At 34.9% G+C, this 21,754-nt stretch overlaps 1 protein-coding gene across 10 annotated transcripts in view; it reads left to right on the top strand.

Annotated features, from left to right (window-relative positions):
* The window catches only part of NOL4 (nucleolar protein 4), a 406,246-nt gene extending 384,865 nt beyond the window's left edge, over window positions 1–21,381 (top strand). For all 10 annotated transcript variants that reach the window (XM_059409422.1, XM_059409421.1, XM_059409431.1 and 7 more), the window contains one exon: window positions 19,430–21,381. In XM_059409422.1, coding sequence (XP_059265405.1) covers window positions 19,430–19,623 — 194 coding nt within the window. In that variant the 3' untranslated portion in view covers window positions 19,624–21,381. The remainder of the gene's footprint in view (window positions 1–19,429) is intronic.
* Window positions 21,382–21,754: the final 373 nt, after the last annotated feature.

Raw genomic sequence — 21,754 nt, 5'->3', positions numbered from 1 at the left:
ATACAATTTTTTTTAAGATTTTATTTATTTATTTGACAGAGAAAGATCACAAGTAGGCAGAGAGGCAGGCAGAGAGAGAGAGAGGAGGAAGCAGGCTCCCTGCTGAGCAGAGAGCCCGATGCGGGACTCGATACCAGGACCCTGAGATCATGACCTGAGCCGAAGGCAGCGGCTTAACCCACTGAGCCACCCAGGCACCCCTGATATATACAATTTAAACATCTTAAAATATATGGATGAAATTTGTTGAGATTTGGGCAAATAATTAAATATAAGAAACTCAAATTTTACAAACAAATGAATCAGACTAAAGCATCTCACTTATACTTTGTCTCATAACTGTATAACCATAGGTAACATTTGTAGGTTTCCATATACAGCTATTTCTATAATTATGTTTATATTGAATTTTGAGGTATTTAAAATATGTGAATAGAAATGATGTCATAGACATTGCACTTTTTGATTATTGATAGTGATGAGATTATTGGAAAATTTCTAAAGAAAAATAATTGTTTTTTTAAAACAGAAAAACTTAACTATTCTACCATACATTGAAGAATTAGTAACCAAGCTGAGTCAGTGGTATATTTTTGTTGTAATATTGCATTTTTTTAGCTATAAATGTTACTAATTATTGGTAATCCTAACTCTAGAGGGGTCATTATTTCACATATGTCTTTCCTTATGAACCATCAGAATTTCTGCTATGGTTGTTGCTATCCTAAATTTTTGTTCACTGTGGTATTAACATTTTGTGGGGGTGTGTGTTTAATATCCTAAATTCAGAGTAATTTGACACATGATATTAATTAGTTTCAGGTGTACAACATAGTGATTCAGTAACTGTTGTGTTCACCATAATTGCAGCTACCGTCTGTCACAATACTCAAATTTTTAAAATATTTGAAAACAAAACAAACACAGAAGAGAATCCAAATGAATAAAATGCCAGGCTGAATTTCATTTCCCTTGACAGAAATGATTTTACCATTGAGCATATAGAACAAAAAGCAATTCCTATTAAATCTTTATTTGTATAGTAGGCATTCACTTTGTAGTAAATATGTCTTATATAATTATCTCAAAACATTAAAACGATTTAGAATACTTTCCATTTGGAATTTCCAAGTTGAAATTATCTTTACATGAGGGTTATAGGGAAGATGGTAGAATTAGGAGGACACTAAACCCACTCTGTCCCACCAATGCAACTAGAGAACACTCACATCAATATAAATAACCTAAAAAATGACCCCATGACTGGTATAACAAACTGCACAACTAGATGTAGAGAAGAGGCCACATTGAAGACATTAGAAAAGGTAGAGATGTGGTGGAGAGCACAACCCTCTAGGTGTGGCCAACAGAGGGGGGGGCAAGAACCTCAAGTGTTGAGAAGGGTGAGAAACAGCTCATCATACTGGGAAGCCTGCACAGAGAAGACAAATTCCCATAGCATTTTGCTTTAAAAAGTAGAAGGACCAAATTTCATGAGTTCTTACAGCTGGCAGAATTTGAAGCCTGGCACTCTAAAAATCACTGGGCTTAGCTCAGAGAGCTTAGAGGGTACAAAGAAGCTGAGTCCTTGCCCTTTAAGAGCTGGCACAACAAAGAGACTGAGGAGATACAGCTTAGAAGCGCAGTTTGAAAAAAAAAAAAAAAAATCTGGGGCACAGTAGAAGGAGAGGTAGTTAATAATCTCACAGGTCCCTGAGGGACGTTTCTAGGAACAAGTGAGCTGGCAGGCACCATTTCCCTTCCTTGCTCTCCAGCATAATCACAGTCACCCGCAGGCACCAGTGATTCACAGACATTCACTACCTAAATTGCTTACACTGTGCCTCATCCTCTCTAGCTGTTCCTGACTCAATCCTGGTCTCGCAGGCCTGTCCCCCAGAAGACCACAGCAAACCTGGCCAACATTGCCTCTCCCGATCTCCTTCAAAGGTCATAGGCTCCTTGTTAAAACTGCACCCCCTGCCTATGTTTTGCAGAACAGCCACAGCCAACCCAGTCTCAGCAGTGGTTCTGTGTCCTCTAGGGGAGAAGACAGGTGCCACCTTGTTAAAAGTGTGTGCCTCTCCCATTACTTTCAAGAACAAGAGACATAGCTGACTTTCCTAACACATGGGAATAGACACAGAGTTAGGAAAAAAGACAAAGGAATATGCCCCAAATGAACAGGACAGAATCATACCAAGAGACCTAAGTGAATATGAGAAAATTAATATACCTGATTAGAGAGTGGATAACATCAATGAGAACACAATAAATAAAATTAATATACATAATTGAATAAATAGCATCTAGAGGAAGCAGAAGAATGAATACCTCGGAAGCAGTAATGGAGAGTCATCAAGCTCAGCAAGTGAGAGAAAAAATGGTTATGCAAAATGAGAATAGACTTAGAGAACTCAGTGACTCCATCAAGCATAGTAATCTTCATATTACAGGTTTCCCCAAAGTAGAATGAGAAAAGGGGACAGAAAATGTATTTGAAGAAATAATAGCTGAGAACTTCCCTAATGTAGGAAAGGAAACAGATCCCCCAACAAAATCAACCCAATGAAGTTGCAAATGGCAAGATTTCATTCTTTTTATGGATGGATAATATTCTATTGTATATCTTCTTTATCCATTCATCAGTAATGGGCACTTGGGCTGCTTCCATACCTTGGTAGTTGCAAATACAACTATAAACATACTGTGTAGGTATCACTCTGAAACAGTGTTCTTTATTCTTTGGGTAAACACCTGGTAGTATGATTGCTAGATCATAAGTTGTATTTTTAACTTTTTAAGGGTCCTCCATACTGTTTTTCACAGTGGCTGTACAGTGTGCCTTCCCACTAACAGTGCAAGAAGCTTCCTTATTTCCATATCCTTGCCAACAGCTATTGTATCTGGTGTTGTTGATTTTAGCCATTCTGACAGGTGTCAGGTGCTATCTCATTGTAATTTTGATTTGAATAGGAAACAGTGGCTTTGAATAATGCATTGGATTTAATGTGTTATTCAATGGATTTAAGATGGATTTAAGAGTATATTCAGAACACTCTATCCTAGAACTGCAGAACACATATGCTTTTCAAGTACACATGGAACAGTTCTCCAGAGTAGATCACATATTAGGCCACAAAAGAAGTTTCAATAAAATGAAGATTGAAGTCATACTGTGCATCTTTTTTGACCACAGGATTGTAAAACTAGACATTAATCACCAGAAAAAAATCTAGGAAGACCACCAATTCATGTAGGTTGAGTAACATGCTACCTAAAAATGAATGGGTCAACCAAGAAATGAAAGAAGAAATTATTACATGGAGACAAAAAAAATGAAAACACTTTATTATTAAATCTTTGAGATGTAGCAAAGTATTTCTGACAGGGGGGCATTTCTAGCAATACAGGCCTACCTTAAGAAGGAAGAATAATCTCAGACAACCTAACCTTACACCAAAAGTAACTACAAAAAGACCAAACTTAATACCAGCAGAAGGAAGCAAATAATAAAGATAAGTAAGTGATATGGAAACTAGAAAAGCAGTACAGCTGATCAAAAAACAAAAAACAAAAAAACCCAAGCTGGTTCTTTGAAAAGATCAACAAAATTGATAAGCCTCTAGGCAGCCTCATAAATTTAAAAAGTGGTCTCAAAATCACAAATGAAAGAGGAGAAATGACCAACACCATAGAAATACCAACATTATATAAGAAAATTATGAAAAATGATATGCCAATAATTTAGACAATCTAGAAGAAATGGATACATTTCTATAAACATATAAACTTATGGAGGAAGAAATGGAAAATTTGAACAGGCCAATTATTATCAATAGAATTGAACCAGTAGTCAAAAAACTCCCAGCCAATGAAAGTCCAAGACCAATGGGCTTCACAGGTAAATTGTGCCAGTCATTTAAAGACACTTTAATGCCTAGTCTTCTCAGGCTATTACCAAAAGAGAAAAAAGAAAAAAACCTTCCAAATTAATTCAACGAAGGTAGCATTATTAGGATACCAAAACCAGATAAAGACATTACAAAAAGAGACCACCAAGCCAGTATCTCTGATGAAGAAAGAGGCAAAAATCTTCAACCACATATTAGCAACTGAAATCGAACAATATATTAAAAAATCATTCACCACCATCAAGTAAGATTCTTCAGATACAAAGCTGTTTCAATATTTGCGATTCAATCAACATGACATATCAATAAGAAAAATGATAAAAACCTTATGTTCATTTCCATAGATGCAGAAAAAGCATTTGACAAAGTACATCCATTTAGGATAAAAACACTTAACAAGGTAAGTTGAGAGAGACCACACCTCAATCATAAAGGCTATAAATGAAAAATCCTCAGTTAACATTATACTTAATGCTGAAAAACTGAATCCTAGCCATGGCAATCAAACAAAAAGAAAGAAAAGGCATCTAACCTGGTGAGAAAAAAGTAAAACTTTCACTGTTAATAGATGTCACAATATAGTATATAGAAAATGCTAAAGGTTCTACAAAAAATCTGCTAGAAGTGATAACTGAATTCAGTAAATTCATAGGATACAAAAATCAATGTACAGAAATATGTTTCCTTTCTATAATAAAGCAGTGGAAAGAGAAATTAAGAGAACGATGCATTTACAATTGCACCAAAATTAATAAAATACCTTAGGAATAAACTTCACCAAGGAGGTGAAAGACCTGTACTCTAAAACTATAAAACATTGATGAAAGAAATTGAAGACAACACAAATGGAAAGACATTCCATGCTCATGGATTAGAAAAACAAATATTGTTAAATGTCTGTGCTACCTAAAACAATCTGCAGAGTCAATGCAATCCTCATCAAAAAACCTATAGCCATTTTCACAGACCTAACTGTACAGAAATAACTAACATTTATTTGGAAACACAAGATCCCAAAAGCCAAAGCAATTTTGAAAAAGAAAAACAGAATTGGAGGCATCACAGTTCCAGACTTCAAGTTATATTACAAAGCTATAGTAATCAAAATAGTAGGTACTGGCACAAAAATAGACACGTAAATCAATGGAACCAGGTAGAAAACCCAGAAGTAAACTTGCAGTTATATGGTCAGTTACTCTTCAACAAAGGAGGCAAGAATATACAATGGGAAAATTCTCTTCTACAAAGGGTATTGGGAAAACTGGATGGCAACATGAAAAAGAATGAAACTGGACCACAGACTTACACTATATACAAAAATAAACTCAAATGAATTAAAGACATAAATGAGAGACCTGAAACCATAAAAGCCTAGAAGAGAGCACAGGCAGTAATTTCACTGACATTGGCCATAACGATGTTTATCTAGGTAAGTCTCCTGAGCCAAGGGAAAGAAAGACAAACCAGGAAACAGACTCTTAAGTATAGAGAACAAACTGATGGTTACCAGAGGAGAGGTGGGTGGAGGGTTGGGTGAGGTAGGCCAAGGGGATTCAAGAATACATTTATCTTGATGAGCCTGAGTGATGTGTAGAAAACTGAGTCAGTGTATTGTACACCTGAAATTAATATAACACTGTATGTTAACTCCACTGGAATTAAAATCTAGAGCCACCTGGGGGGCTCAGTGGGTTAAAGCCTCTGCCTTTGGCTCAGGTCATGATCCCAGGGTCCTGGGATCAAGCCCCGCATCGGGCTCTCTACTCAGCAGGGAGCCTGCTTCCCCCTCTCTCTCTGTCTGCCTCTCTGCCTACTTGTGATCTGTCAAATAAATAAATTAAGAAAAAAATCTAGAGAACCTAATTTTAAAAAAACACATGAATATGATGGCTAATTTTAAGTGTCAGCTTCACTGTTCGTAGGGTACCCAGACATTCAGCCTAGCATTATTCTGGATTTGTCTGAATGACATAAACTTTTGAATTGGTAGACTCAGTAAAGGAGGAGGTTCTAATATGGGTGGGCGTCCTCCAATGAAATTGAGACCTGACCAGAGAAAAAAAAATCTATCAGAGAGGAATCCATCTGCTTGTTTGAGCTGGATAGTGGTCATATCTTGCTTTTGGACTTGAACTGAAAAACCAGCAATTTGGGGGTCTTGAGCCTACAAACTTTCACCCTAGAATTTACACAGTCACTTATCCTAGTTCTCGGGCCTTGGGACTTTGACTGAAACTACCCCGCAGCTTCCTTAATATCTAGCCTGTCAAGTGTAGATCTTGGGACTTCCCCGCCTCCATAATAATGTGAGCTAATTCCTTATGTATTATACACATGTATCTTGTACACTGTTGGTTTTGGTTTCTTTGGAGAACCTTGACTAATACAATGAGTTACATCAACTTGAATAAATCCTTAGTCTTTAACCTAAATAATCCATGAATCCTCTATTTTTACTGAGAAGTTAAGGCAAGGGTAGGATTCCAGTTAAGAATCAGCTCTCACAGGGTGCCTGGGTTACTCAGTGGGTTAAACCTCTACCTTTGGCTCAGGTCATGATCCCAGGGTCCTGGGATTGAGCCCTGCATTGGGCTCTCTGCTCACCAGGGAGCCTACTCCCCCCCCCCCCGCCCCCTCTGCCTGCTACTCTGCCTACTTGTGATCTCTCTCTGTGTCAAATAAATCAGCTTTCACATTCATTGAACCATTTAACATGCATAATTTCATTTCCCCTGCTCCAACAATCTGGCAAATGGACAAAAGTAGTAGCAGTATTCACATTTTACTTGTGAATCTCAGAGGATACATGATTTGCCCAAATTTACAGTTCACATATCTAGAGAGTTTACATATTAAGACTTGAACCCAGATTTTTCACATACTAGTTTTATTATAACTATATATGTATAAAATGAGATTTCATCATTTGAAGATGAAACCTGTGTCCAAGTCCAAATTCTTTAGTAGAGTTTTACTATTTCTTTGGGTTACTAGTACTTTATCATAGGTACAGTTTCCATTTAATTTACCTCCTTAAAATGTCTTCAAATATTTCTGAAAATAGATTGAATACACATAAACAGATACATTTTACAGCTGATGTTTTAAAATTTTAGCTTATTGGGGTTTCCTGTTAATTTTAAAATAAGATAAAAAGTATACAAAAGAATAAAACATATCTAGTTTTTCCCGAGGAACTTCTGGAGATTTTTCTCATCTTTCCCCTTGTTTACTAAACTTCCAACTAGTCCTTGGAAAAAGATGAAAGTTAAGGGGCACCAGCTGTGCTGGTTAAGTATCCCACTCAGATCATGATTTCAGGGTTGTGGGATAGAGCCCTATGTGGGACTCCCTGCTCAGCATGGACCCTGCTGGAGACCCACCCCCCACCCAAGCCCCTAAGCCCTCCCCCTCATGCTCTCACTAAATGGGGAAATACATACATACAATACGTACATCCATAACACACACACTTTTAAAATAAGAAAAGGTAAAATTTTAATCATAGGGTTATGGTAGAGGCAGAACCCAATAATCTAAGCAATTTAGATATTTTTGGCCTCAGCTCTGAAAAATAATAAATGGATATTCTGGGCTTATTATTTGGGGGGGACATTACTTCCTGTTACTTGAAAAAAGTAGACATGTATGAAAATGCAAAAACTCAAGTAGTATTGTAATTCATTTTACCCTCATGTAGTATATTTGATTCATCTGAGTTAAGAAAACAACTCTTCTTCTACTACAGTGTTTGTGTCCTTTCCCACAAGCCCAAACTAGGCACAAAACAGGCATGCTGAGTTGTTTCCCTCATAAATTTCCAAGACTCTGCTGGAGAGTGACTGACACTGCCAGGTCTTGCTACAGTTTATCAGAGTTAGGTCTCTAGAAAATGTTGAATTTGAAACGCAAGTGGAAGGGCCACACAATGAAAAAACTAAGGCTGTTTACAGAGCGGAGTGCCCTCAGTTAGTAAATCTAACCTAGAGGAAAGATTGGCCTTCTTAATGGGGGAAACAATGGAGTCTTTTCAAATCGTGTAGAAAAGCTCTTCAATTGCTATTTTACTTTTGTTTTGTTTAACAAGGCACATTAAGTGAGAAAAATGAAATAAATCAAATGGATTAAGACAATGAAAAGATTAAATACAGCAAAAACTCACTAAAAGAAAAATTTAATAAATGAATTTTTAAAAGCAGATCTAAAATGCATTTTGAAATAAGTCAGCTAGATTTGTTTCAGGACAGTCATGTATGCTTTTTTGTTTTGTATGGGATATCAACAATTACAGTGTAAATAATCAAAATTGCTTTCAAATCAACATGGAAGTATTCCTGTTGATTCAACCTGTAATTCCTTGTCAGTGCTTGATCCTTAGTTTTGGTAGAAAGTAGACTTATAATTTGGGGGGAGGGCAGGGGTAAGTCATATACTCCTCTCTTCTCCCTTGCATAATGCCTTAAACAGCTACTTGACAGTGATAAATATCTTGCTTTTTGTGTTTTCTTAGTGGTCTGTAGAATATGTATCTCAGCAATTTGGTACATACTTCATGGATAAATACCCTGTTCCTTGGTAACCTAATGTTGATTAATCAGTGTTTATTAAGTAGAAAGGGATAAATTTGATGAGGTCAAGAGGAGTTAAGTACTTGACAGCACAATCTGTTAGGCTTATATTAGACCTGAATGGGTTGAAAATGGCTTGAGTTTGACAAAGACTTTAGAAGAGTCAAACAGTTCTCACTGAACTGTGGCATCTGACATTCTCTACTAATCAAAGTGGTAAACCCCCTGAAGATGGAGTGATCCAGACCTTATATTAACACATATCTTGTGTTGTAATCCAGTATTTGTTAAAGGACAGATTCTTAGGTAGATGCATAAATTAAAAATGGTTTCATTTTGATAGAAAAGAACCATACAAAACACAATCTTGCAGCAAAGTATTTAGAGGAAATGTAGGTGTGTGTACACACATTCACACATATAATAAGTAAAAAATAGGCTTTAAGGCAAAAGCTTTAAATTTCTTACCTAATAATGCAGGGAACAGTTCATAGTCACAATTGTCTAGAAACTATATGCTCCAACAACATAACCTTAAAATTCATAAAAAGTTAACAAAATTGCAAGAAGAAATGGGCATATCTATAGACTTTTAAAACACTTCTTTCAGAGACTGATAGAAATGAAAATCACTTAGAATTGAAAATACAACAAAAATTTAATCTGGCTATATCTAGAACCTGCCCAACACACATTCTTTCATATTGACTAAGCAAATGGTGGCAAAGGATTATTAATATACTGATAGCATTGTATTTAGAAATATTCATAATGAAGATGAAAGCACTACACATTTGTGGGATGGAACTAAAGTGGCATTTTGGCACACACATTAGACAAAGAAAGTTAATGAACTGTTCATTTAATCCAAGAAGTTAGAAACAGAACAGAGAAAATAAATGGAGAAATTAAACAGAAAATAAAGAAGCAATAGAGATGACCAATGAAAGCAAAATCTTTGAAAGGACTTAAAGCAAGATTAGCCAAGAAAGTAAGTATAAAATCATCAGAATGAAAGAACAAAAGATTTTAAATATTAAAATAATACCTTTATGCTAGTATATTTGAAAATTTAGTTAGCTGGTTTTACAAAAATGTAATTGGCAAATACTGACTCAAAGATATTCCCCACAAATTTACAATGATTAATACATTGAATCAGTATTGTAAAAACCTAGGAATTAAAAAAAATATAACCAGATAGTTTAACAGATGAGTTTTACCAAAACCTTAAGGATGAAATACTCATTTTAGACAAACAGATTGAAAAGAGGGAAAAGAAATGGAAAGCAGCCCAGCACATTTTGTGGTACCATTATAATCCTATCATCAAAAGCAGTATTAAAAGGGAAAGTTCTATTATGATCACTTGTAACTGCACCTGTTTGTTGAATTTAGTCATGTATATCTGCTATTAGCCAAGCACTGCCCTGGATGCTTTGTAGGTATTAGCCAATTTAGCCAAGCTGCTAAAAAATAATAGTTAATTTTTTTCACCCTTTGTCAGAAAAGTATGAATTATCAATAAAATCCTTCTGTTAAACATATGATCAAAACATAAAATGAAAGTGTGCAACCAAAGTAAGTTTCTAAGTGGCTCCTGTATTAGTCAAGCAGGGAAAGTGACTTCACTTACTGTAAGATAATGAGTTTATTAAATGGTGTTTGGTTGCAGCAATTGAAGAACTGTTTCTAAAGAAACTTGCTTGACTGGTAGCATTATGGCAAAAACACTGCTTAAAGGGCTGAAATTAAGATATTGGGGATAATAATCAATTAAAAACCAAGGCAACTGATTAAAAGTGGTTTTCTTTGTCTCTGTATAAGTGGAGATGTTACTAATACTGCTAGGGTTTTTTTGTTTTTTTTTTTTTTAAATAATCAGTGATGAGTTTGAAGTGACAAAAGACTTTGTGTTTATGAATAGTATAAAGTGAAACAGCTTTCACTGAGAATATTTTCATTGTAAAGAACAAAATAATTCAGTAAAACCTAAAGTGGAATCTGCTAAGATGTATGAAGCAGAAAGGCTTATTTGGACAAATTTACAAAGTTTATTAAAATATAAGTCATATGGTTACTTCCTGAACTATTTATTTTTTGAGTTAGGTACATTGTGGAAAACCTTTGAATTGATCATGTGATGTTGTACAGCAGTGTCAGCGTTAAACTTTGTTTTCTTCAATTTAATTATCCTAAGTTCTGTGAGATATTGTCAAAAATAAAATCCAGATACCCTTACTTGTCCTAAGACACAGCAGCTTGATGGCCTTGTGGGAAACTTTCAGGTCAGAGCGAAGATTGAAATTTTTCTGAACACTAACTGGCTTTGGAAATTAGCTTATGCTACAGAATGAACAAGGATTCTCGATTAATTTAATATGAAATTACAAGATGAAACAGTTCTTATATGTGAAGTTTATGCCTTTTTGCTGATAACATTGTTTGACTTCCATGTAGTGGCTAAGCTGCTTTATAAATTCATACTGTCCAAGTTAAAACAAGAATTTAAATCTACATTTCCACACACATTTCCTGTGGATATATTTGCTGAGCACATACTACAGCTTCAGCAATGTTTTTTTGGACTTTATACACGTGGAAAATAAATTCCCATATCTCAAAATAGATTTTACTGTTCAATTGAAGAACTGCCAGTTTAATCTTCAATTGGAAGTAATTAACCTGCAATGCATTGACAAGTTATTAGGTAAGTTTTAGAAAATCCAGAAGGCTATAAATGTTTTACAAATGATGAATATACTCAATTTGGAAACATCTATACAATTCATAAAATCTCTATATTGATCTACATTAAGAGATGGACATTTACAGTTGATTTTGATAACAGGAAATATGAACCTGAAACCCCAGTTAAGAAAAATGTTACTCCCCTCCAAAAAATTTCTTAGTAGTAGACCTGTAATACATATTTTGTAATATATTTATCAATTGCTGAATTTTGAGTTTTGTCCACCGAAGTTTTATGAAATCTTGTAACAGCAATTTTAACTTAGGTGAAGTGATATATCATTGTGGCTTTGACTTGCATTTCCCTGATGATTATACAGGTAATTACCAGTATATTATCTTTGGAAAACTATCTATTTAGATCATCTGCCCATTTATTAATCAGACTTTTTTTTTGCTATTAAATTGTGTTATGCTTATATATGTTTTGGATGTTAACCCCTTATCAGATATATGATTTTCGAATATTTTCTCTAATTTGGTAGGCTTCTTTCATTTTATCAATGGTTTCCTTTGCTTTGAAGTGGTTTTTAATTTGATCTAGTCCCAGATGTTTGTTTTTGCCTTTGTTGATTTTGCTTTAATGTCAAATCCAAAATATCATAGCCAGATTGATGTCTTGGAGTTTACCATCTATTTTCTCTTCTAGGAGTTTATGGTTTCAGGTCTTAAAGTATTTGATCAACTTTGGGTAAATTTTTATGTATAGTTTTAGAGGTTCCGTTTCATTTCTTTGCCTATGGCTATCTGGTTTTCCCAGCACCGTTTATAAAAGAGAATGTTCTTTCCCCATTGTGTATTCCTGGCTCTTTTGTCCTAAATTAATTAACCACATACATCTAAGTATAGTACTGGGCTATCTCTGCCAATTGGTTTGTTTGTGTTTATGCCTATACCACACTATTTTGATTACTAAAGCTTTGGTAACGTTTTTTGAAATCAGGGAGGACGTTGCCTCCAGCTTTGGTCCTATTTCAAGATTACTTTCTCTATTTGAGGTCCTGTGTGGTTCCATACAAATTTTAGGATTGACAATTTTAGGTGTTCCTTCCCAGTTTGGAATGCATCTATGGAGAAGACTGTATGCTTTGTATCTGTTTTTGTTCTGATTGATTTGCAGATATTGAACCATTCTTGAATCCTTGGAATAAACCCACCTGATCATGCTGTGTGATCCTATCAATATATTATTGAATTTGGCTTGCTCTGTTTTGTTAAGGATTTTTGTCTATATATACATGAGGGATAGTAGCTTTTAATTATCTTTTCTTATTGTATCCTTCTCTAAATTTGGTATTTAAACATATAACTATGGAAAATCAAAACATAAAGACAACAAGAAGAAAGGAACAGAGGATTTGCAAAAAGCCAGAAAACTATTGACAAAATGGCAATAAGTACATGCCTGTGAACAATTACTTTAAATACAAATGCCTAAATTATCCAATCAAAAGACACAGAGGGACTGAATGGATAAAAAATTAGACCCATCTTGATACTCCCTACAAGAGACTAGCTATCAGACCTAAAGATACAGACAACCTGAAAAAGAAGGGATGGAAAAATATATTTCATGCTAATAAATGAAAACAAAAACAAAGCTGGGTAGCAATACTTAGACAAATTAGACCTTAAAACAAAGACTCTAATAAGAAACAAAGAAGGGCATTACACAGTGATAAAGGGATTGATCCAATAAGATGCAATGATTGTAAATACCTATGTATCCAACATAGAAGCACCTAAATATTAAAAGCTAATATTAACAGACATAAAGGGAAAAATTAACAGTAATATGAAAATAGTAGGGAATTTTAACACCCTACTTGTATCAACAATACATGATCCAGACAATCATTTTTTAAAGTGGCTTTAAATGATATGTTAGACCAGATGTGCTTGACAGATATATAGAATATTCTGTCTAAAAACAGATTCACATTGTTTTTCAAGCACATGGGACATTTTCCAGAATAGATCATATTAGGCCATGAAGTAGTCTCAATAAGTTTAAGAAGATTGAAATTGTACCAACCATCTTTTCTGACCACAACAGTATGAAACTGGAAATCAAGTAGGGGAAAAAAAAAACTGGAAAAAAAAACATGGAAGCTAAACTATATGCTACTGAACAACCAATGTCTCAACAAATAGAGGAAACTGAAAAATACCTTGAGACAATAAAAGTAGAAATTTTCTGAATGAAGCAAAAACAGTGCTAAAAGACTCTTGTAATCATACAGGCTTACCTAAAAAAAAAAAAAAAAAAAATTCAAATAAACAAACTTTGTGCATAAATAAATTAGAAAAAGAACAACAAAGCTCAAGGATAGTAGAGAGAAGAAAATAATTAAGATCAGAGCAGAAGTTAAAAGAATCTAGGAATAAATTTAATCAGGATGTTAAAGAACTGTACTCTGAAAACATTAAATACTGATGAAAGAAATTGAAGACAATGCAAATGGAAAGGTATCCCATGCTCATAGAGTGGAAGAATTAGTGTTAAAACATCTGCACTATCCAAAGCAATCCATAGATTCAATGCAATCCCTATCAAAATACCAATAGCATTTTCCACAAAACTAGAACAAATGTACTAAGATCTATAGGAAACCACAAGACCTCAAATACCCAAAGCAATCTCGAGAAAGAACAACAAAGCCAGAGGTATCACAGTCCCAGATTTTAAGATATACCACAAAGCTGTAGTAATCAAAACAGAATGCTACTGACACAAAAACACATGTAAATCAATGGACCAGGATAGAGAGGCCAGGAATAAATCCATACTTATATGGTCAATTAATCCATGACAAAGGAGACAAAAATATACAGTGGGGGAAAGATAGTCCCTTTAATAAATGGTGCTAAGAAAACTAGATAACTCCATTTTGTGCCAAAACCAAAAACCAAACAAAATCAATCTCTCATACCATACAGAAAAATAAACTCAAAATGGGTTCAAGACCTAAATGTGAGACCTGAAACCATAAAACTCCTAGAAGAAAACATAGGCAATAATCTTTGACATTGGCCTCAGCAACATTTTTTGGGGGGCAGGTCTCCACAGGCAAGGAAAACAAAAGCAAAAAAACTATTGGCAATATACCAAAATAAAAGGCTTTTGTGCAGCAAAGGAAACTATCAAACAAATTGAAAAGGCAAACTACTGATTAGGAGAAGATATTTGCAAATAATATATCCAAAGAGCAGTTAATCTCCAAAATATGTAAAGAACTCAACACCAAAAAGCCCCCCAAACAATCCCATTAAATAATAGGCAGAGGACCCAAATAGACATTTCTCCAAAAATGACATACAGATGGCCAGCAGATGCATGGGAAGATGCTCGATGGCAGGAATCATTTGGGAAATGCAAATAAAAACCACAAGGAGGTTATCACCTCACACCTGTCAATGTCTAGACTCAAAGTGACAAGAAATAACAAGTGTTGGTGAAGATATGTAGAAAAAGAAACCCTCGTGTACTGCTGGTGGAAATGTAATTTTATGTAGCCACTATGGAATATGGTATGCAGGTTCCCCAAAAAATCAAAAATAGAAATCCCATATGATCTAGCACTTCACTACTGGCTAACTACCCAAAGAAAATAGAAACACTCCTTTGAAAAGATATATGTACCTCTATGTTTATTGCAGCATTTTTAACAATAGCCAAAATACAGAAGCAACCAAGTGTCCATCAGTAGATGAATGATCTGTGTGTGTGTGTGTGTGTGTACATGTAATGGCCTATTACTCAACCATTAAAAAAATGAGATATTGCCATTTGATACCATATGGATGGATCTCTAAAGAGTATTATGCTAAGTGAAATAAGTCAGAAAGTCAAACAACATATGATTTCACTTATTTGTGGAACCTAAAAAATGAAACAAATAAAAGCAGAAACAGACCCATAAATACAGAGAACAAACTAATGGTAGCTAGGGGGATAGGGCATGGCAAAATGGTTGAAGGAAAGGAGAAGATACAGGCTTCCAGTTATAGAATGACGGTCACAGGAACGAAAGGTACAGCTTACAGAATATAGTTCATGAATTTAAAATTGGTTTGTACGGTGGCAGGTGATAGCTATACTTGAGTGAAATGACAACCTTCAGAATGGGAGAAGATAATTGCAAAGGCCCTAGCTGATAAACTGTTAGTATCTGGAATCTAAAGAAATTAATAAATTCAATACCCCCCAAAATAATCCAGTTAAAAAATGGGAAGACATGAGTAGACTTTTTCCCAAAGATTCCATACAGATGGCCAACAGATACATGAAAAGGTGCTTAACCTCACTCATTGTGAGGGAAACACAAAATTGTGATAAGCTACTACCTCACACCTGTCAGAATTGTTAAAATTTATACCACAGGAAACAACAGATGTTGGCAAGTATGCCAAGAAAGGGGAACCCTCTTACTCAGTTGGTGGGAATGGAAACTGGTGCAGCTGCTCTAGAAAACAGTATGGAGGTTCCTCGGAAACTTAAAGAAAATAGCACTACTCTATGATCCAACACTGCTAGATATTTATCAAAGAATACAAGAATACTGATCCAAAGGGGCACATGTACCCCAATGTTTATAGCAGCATTATCAACAATAGTCAAATTATGGAAAGAGTCCAAATGCCCATTGGCTGATGAATGGATAAAGAAGAGGTGGTATATATACATATATACCTATGTATATATATATACATATATATATATATGTATATATACACATATACACACACACACACATACACAATGGAATATTCGCCATTAAAAACAATGAAATCTTGCCATTTGAATGATGTGGGTAGAGCTAGAGGGTATTATGCTAATAAGCAAAATAAGTCAAAGAAATACCATACAGTTTCACTCATTTGTGCAATTTGAGGAACAAGACAGATAAACATAGGGGAAAGAAAAAAAGACAAAACATAAAATAGACTCTTAACAATAGAGGACAAATGAGGGGTTGCTGGAGGGGAAGTGGGAGAGGATGAACTAAATGGGTGATGGGCTTTAAGGAGGGCACTTGTGATGAGCACTGGGTTTACATGTATATAATGAATCAAATTCTTCTAATATTACAACAAATTTTAAGTATAATAACTTGAAACAAAAGTAAGCTAGCATAGCAGTTGTTGAATCACAGTGTTGGGTACACCTGAAACAAATAACATTGTATGTGAACTATATTTTAAGAAATACATCAAAAAATAAAGTGAATTATGGATATACATCTTCATTTAATTAGAATTTACTTATAACTTATAAACAACTTATAAATCTTCCCCCAAACCTTTAGAAAAAAAATCAAAGATTGATTTTGGTGGAGCTTAATTCTTCTAACATTTTCTGTTACCATGAAATACCTCTTACTCAGATTTTCAGAATGACTATAAAGTCTGCATAATTATGGTATTTAAAACTAGTCAAGTTTTCTGATTTGCTTTAACACTTGATATTCAAATCATTTTCTCTTGAAACATCTATTGTGTCATTCTTTTTGCTTGTTTTGCTTGTTTTATTAACTGGCCGCTCCTCCAGAATGCACACTTTTTAATGGCTTTGTTATTTGAGCAAATCTCCAAGAATATTTTCCTTGACTTCATTAAATTTAACATCTTCATAAAATTTGACATTTTACTTTACATTGATTGTTCAGTTTAAGCTAAGCCAGTCAGGTATGACATTGTCTGAATGAGGGAGATAAGAATCTTAGTAACAGGGGTGTCTGGGTAGCTCAGTCAGCTAAGAGTCTGCTTTCTGGTCAGGTCATGATCCTGGGGTCCTGGGATTGAGCCCTATGTGAGTCTTCCTGCTTAGCAGGAAGTCTCCTTCTCCCACTTCCGCTTCCTCTCCTCCTCCCTGACCCTCGTCCTCTCTCTTGCACACACACTCTCAAATAGATAAATAAAATCTTTAAAAAAAAAAAAAATACTAGTAACAAACAAAAGAGCGGTTTGAGTAGTCACTAATTTTGTTCATTTTTGACTTAATTTTTTTACTCGACCTCTTAACTTGGAAGATTTGAGTAATATTCAGCAAAAACAATTCCTTATACTTTTAATTATACTTAATCCTGATCCTGTAGATCTAAAAGACTCCAAGATAATGGAAGTCAACTTCCTTCCAGAAAAATAACAAAGTTGTGAATGGCTTCTGTGTTACTGAGCTATCTAGAATTTGTCTGTGTTAATAATTAGAAAGAAAGTGAAAACTATGTATTAGTTTGGAAGCCTTTATCTCTGAGCCAGAGATAGAGAATAACCTGTGAACCATGGTGTTAGAACGAAATCACAATCTTTTTATCCCAAAAAGAACTTGAGCCCTAGCCTCACCCTTTCTTAATTCCACCTAAAGACATTAACCAGCCACTTGGCTTGTCAGCAAAAACATCGTAAAATGTTACAACTTCTAATAAAATGATCAACTAGACATGACATATCTACATAATTGAGGAAAGTCCTTTCTACTTTGTTTTATAAAGATTTGTACTGGTCCTGGGATACTTGAATATAAAGGGTAAAAAATCCAAATTTAAAGTTGGTTCATCCATAAACCAGAACCCATTATGTCATGGTATTTTCTTAATCCATTCAGAACTTTCCAAATGCACTAGTTGCTATTGATTTGCTTCCATGCTTTTTCATGAATTCCTGTCTACGCGTGCAACATCCCCGTATCTCTCCCTTTCAGCTTGCTGTATCAGCCTTGGGATTTTGTAAACAGCAGAATAAATGGAAACTAACTCCTGCTAGGAAATCAAGGCTTTAAGGCTGTGGCAGAAGTGGAAATAAGTCCCTCTCAAATGTCCGAGTTCTTGTGTGCTAGTCTTGTCTCTGTCCTAATTAGATTACAAGTGAAGCTGTTCCCATTTCCTGAGACGTGCCTCCTTGCTGGCAGGAGTCCCCTTCTCCCTTCGGGTACAGGGTGAAAGGGGTTGGGTCTTGACCTGTTTCCATCAGGCCTCAAGAAGGAGGAACAGGATAAAATAACATCCCTTGTTTCAGTTCAGGAATTGAATACTATTATATGAAAAGTTCTCTAAGAAAAATCTGTTTAAATCATTTCAGGTAAGAGAATTGCTACAATTCTTGAGCATGCCTTCAGTTAATGTCCCCAGTAATGTTTATTCAAGGATTTTAAAGGTCTTACTCATTGCAAATTTAATAGTTATGGTTCTTACCTTTCATTAAGTAGTTGCTATAATAATGAACACTTAAAACCTTTATAACACTTAAAAAAAAGCTTAATAATCCAAGAATTGAAAGTATTTTAAAAATCTTTACGACATTTCTGTTAACTAAATTATTTTAAAGTAAAAATGTACAAAGAAATAAAAACTTACAATATGTTGTCAAAAAGCAGACCTATCTGATTTGGTTTAATTATATGTAATATAATTGGCTTAAATTATATGTAATAAACGTTTGGACACCTGAATGTTTTAGGCAAATAAATACAGAAGCAGCTTTAACAATACCTAAAGCACTATCCCAGGTCTGGTTTCTTTGTGGAATTGTTTGTACTGATCATTTACTTACTGCATCCTCCTAAAACTAACTGCTATCTAATATTTTTAAATACTAATTTTTACTAACTTAACACATTTTAAAATACTAACCAACATGATAGAAGAAAAGCAGTCCCCTGAAATAAAAAAAATATGCAATTCACATCCTTACTATGCCACTTAAAAGCTGTTGAATTGCAACCATGTCATTGAACTCTTCTGTCCCAAATTTCCTTTGTTCTAAATGGAGGAGTTTGTAATCTGGAGTCATTAGCATCACAATCTAGGACGTTTCCAAGTCTGAGTAGGTGCGACCTAAAATTATTTGTTAACCAAGGGTGCAAACAGAAAGCATTTGCAAGTCACAACATTTTACACTGCTGCAATAGCTGTAGAGTAGACTTAAAATCGAGTTTGCCAAAAAGCACGTATTAGGAGTAGGTCTTCAGGGTCTTTCCGCAGAAAGAAGTGATCATCTGGACAAGGAGTCTGAAAAAACTCAGCCACTCATTTCATAACATGTTGCTCTTTGGCATTTCAGAGAGCTGATGTATTTGATTAAAGGTATCAGTGGCTTTCACAAAAGAGTAAGTGAATTAAGTCAACAATTTAAAGGTCATGTTCAAAGTACCGGAACAAAGATTGTTCACGTTAATTTTGGGATTATTTTTTCTAGGACCGACGGATCTCAGCATGAAGAGGCAGTTGGCAACTAGCTCAGGATCCTCCAGCAGTTCAAGCTCCAGACCCCAGCTGAGTCCAACTGAAATCAATGCCGTGAGACAGCTCGTTGCAGGATACCGAGAATCAGCTGCATTTTTATTGCGTTCTGCAGATGAACTGGAAAATCTTATTTTACAACAGAACTGAGTCAAATGACGATCCTATTCACTGAGGTCTAAATTTGCAGTTTCCACTAATGACATTTTGATTTCCCAGCAGAGACGCTTCTGGTCTTACTGCACAGTCTTAAGAGAAATACTTCCATTATGCCACATTGTCCTTGAACCATAAAGTGATGTGTTAAGGTGCTTCAAAGGAACTCTGACCTCTGAAGTACTTGAGATACTGTAATGTGTCCAGCCTACTGCTTTATGTTTTAGTTTCTCAGCATAAATATCTGGGGGAAAAAAAAAAAAAAGCTGTATATTCTTAATTCAAGGATAAAACAGAAGAAGTTTGTGGTATAAAAAATAGTTCAAGATCCAACTGAAATATTAGTGGAATTTACTACTGACTTACTGGACAGAAAGCTACAGTATCTGGCAAAAAAAAAAAAAAAAGCGCCAAATTTCTTGTTGCTACAGGATATAACAACACTGAGAAGGATCTTGTATTTTAAAAAAAAATATATATGTAATTTTTATAAAAAGACAAAAACTTGTTTTTCATTCAAAATTGTCATTTTTACTTTGGTAACTTTTTCATAGGTCCTAAAAGAAAACTGTTTTGAGAAACTACTGTAAGTACCTTTTCCACATCCCTTTGCCTTCTCCTCTTTCCAAATCCTTTCTACAAAAAATAACAATGCTGGAAAACAAACCCTTGCTACGTTCTTGAAATCGTCACATCGGGAACCACTTCCACGAGAAGCCTGCGCGTCTGCACTCGCGCTCGTCATGCCTCTCAACATCGCAGTTTCGCAATAGAGGTTTTCATCACAGAATGTTTTAATATTAAAAAAGACATATCATTGAAAAAAAAAAAATCACACCTTGGTTCCTTACTGCTGCTCACCGTGGATTGACGCTGCTGTGTTCCGGGCGCGCCTCCAGCAGCAGTTGGATGTAGATGGCTGAATGTTAAGAGGTTGCAAGTGACAATCTGAAAATTTGCACTCGAGTGTAGTTTTTCTTTCTCTCTTTCAGAAATAGTTTCCAAAAAGACCATTACCTCTCCTGATAGGATTTGTATAATTTGCAGTTCTAGGTAATGAATTACAGCGATGTAAAGAACTCAGTGGACGCAGCTGCAGCTTTTCCACGAACTTTCCCTTCCTCTCCCTCTCCCCCGACCGTTGCCCTTTCTTATTTTATAGTGTTGGATACCCATGAATGGTGTTTTCTTTGTGCACTGAGGCAAGCCTATTTTTAAAATATTTAGGGAGAAGTACATCAGTTTATGCTTCTTGTACAATTATCTTTCTGTTGTTCTGCTTTGGTTGGATTAAAAATTCTTTGTGCATTCCTGAATTTGCCTTATTTTCTGTAAAACTTATGTCATTCAGTTTTTGATAATGAGTTTAAGGCATCAGTGATATTTCTTATGTACTTGTTACATATAGTTTTTCAAGTAATGACTGTGATTGTGACCAAGTAATGTGCACTTTTTCTTGTAACTGTGGACATTGCTATGCTTTTTCTTCTAGTGTTTCTAGAATTACTGTTCCTGACAGTTACGTAAAACAAAAAAACACAAAAAAAGAACTTTTGTGATACTGTTGGTGAATATAATGTGAAAAACTTATTGAAATATGAGTATTTTGGAAATACATAGATGCACAAACATCTTTTAAGGTGTGGATTTAGAGTTTGCTTATTTAAATGAAAATTCAAAAAAAAAATCGAGGGCTGGTATAATTTTATCTGTTTTGTTTGGTTTAATAAACAGATTTCTGTGTAAAAATAATGATTGTGAAAACTTCCAAAGTTTCTGAAGGATACTATGCTTTTAGCAGTTGGCTTTGAAAATATGCAATGCCATTTTGTACCCAGCATTTAGTATAAGAAGGACAGTTAACCTTTTATCTGAGGATTATCCCACGATCCCCTAGAGTCTCAACATTGTCCAATAAAGAATTTTTCCAAGACAGGGTAAGGGAAATTAGCAAACCAAGGATATTTATTTGATTATTTAAATCTGAGTTAAGAATTTCTTTTACTCCTCATTTTTATATAAGTAATTTGGGTCTTTTAGTCACTCCTGATTTAACATCTTAGGAGAAGCATTTCTCTGTTGGAAGTGCCTCTTTGCGGCTTCGATTTTTGCTGCAGTCATCTCT

The sequence above is a fragment of the Mustela nigripes genome, chromosome 8 (assembly GCF_022355385.1).
Source record: "Mustela nigripes isolate SB6536 chromosome 8, MUSNIG.SB6536, whole genome shotgun sequence".
In the NCBI taxonomy this organism is placed as follows: Eukaryota; Metazoa; Chordata; class Mammalia; order Carnivora; family Mustelidae; genus Mustela; species Mustela nigripes.
The sequence above is the reverse complement of the archived record's forward strand: the minus strand, read 5'-3'. Positions and strand labels throughout refer to the sequence as shown.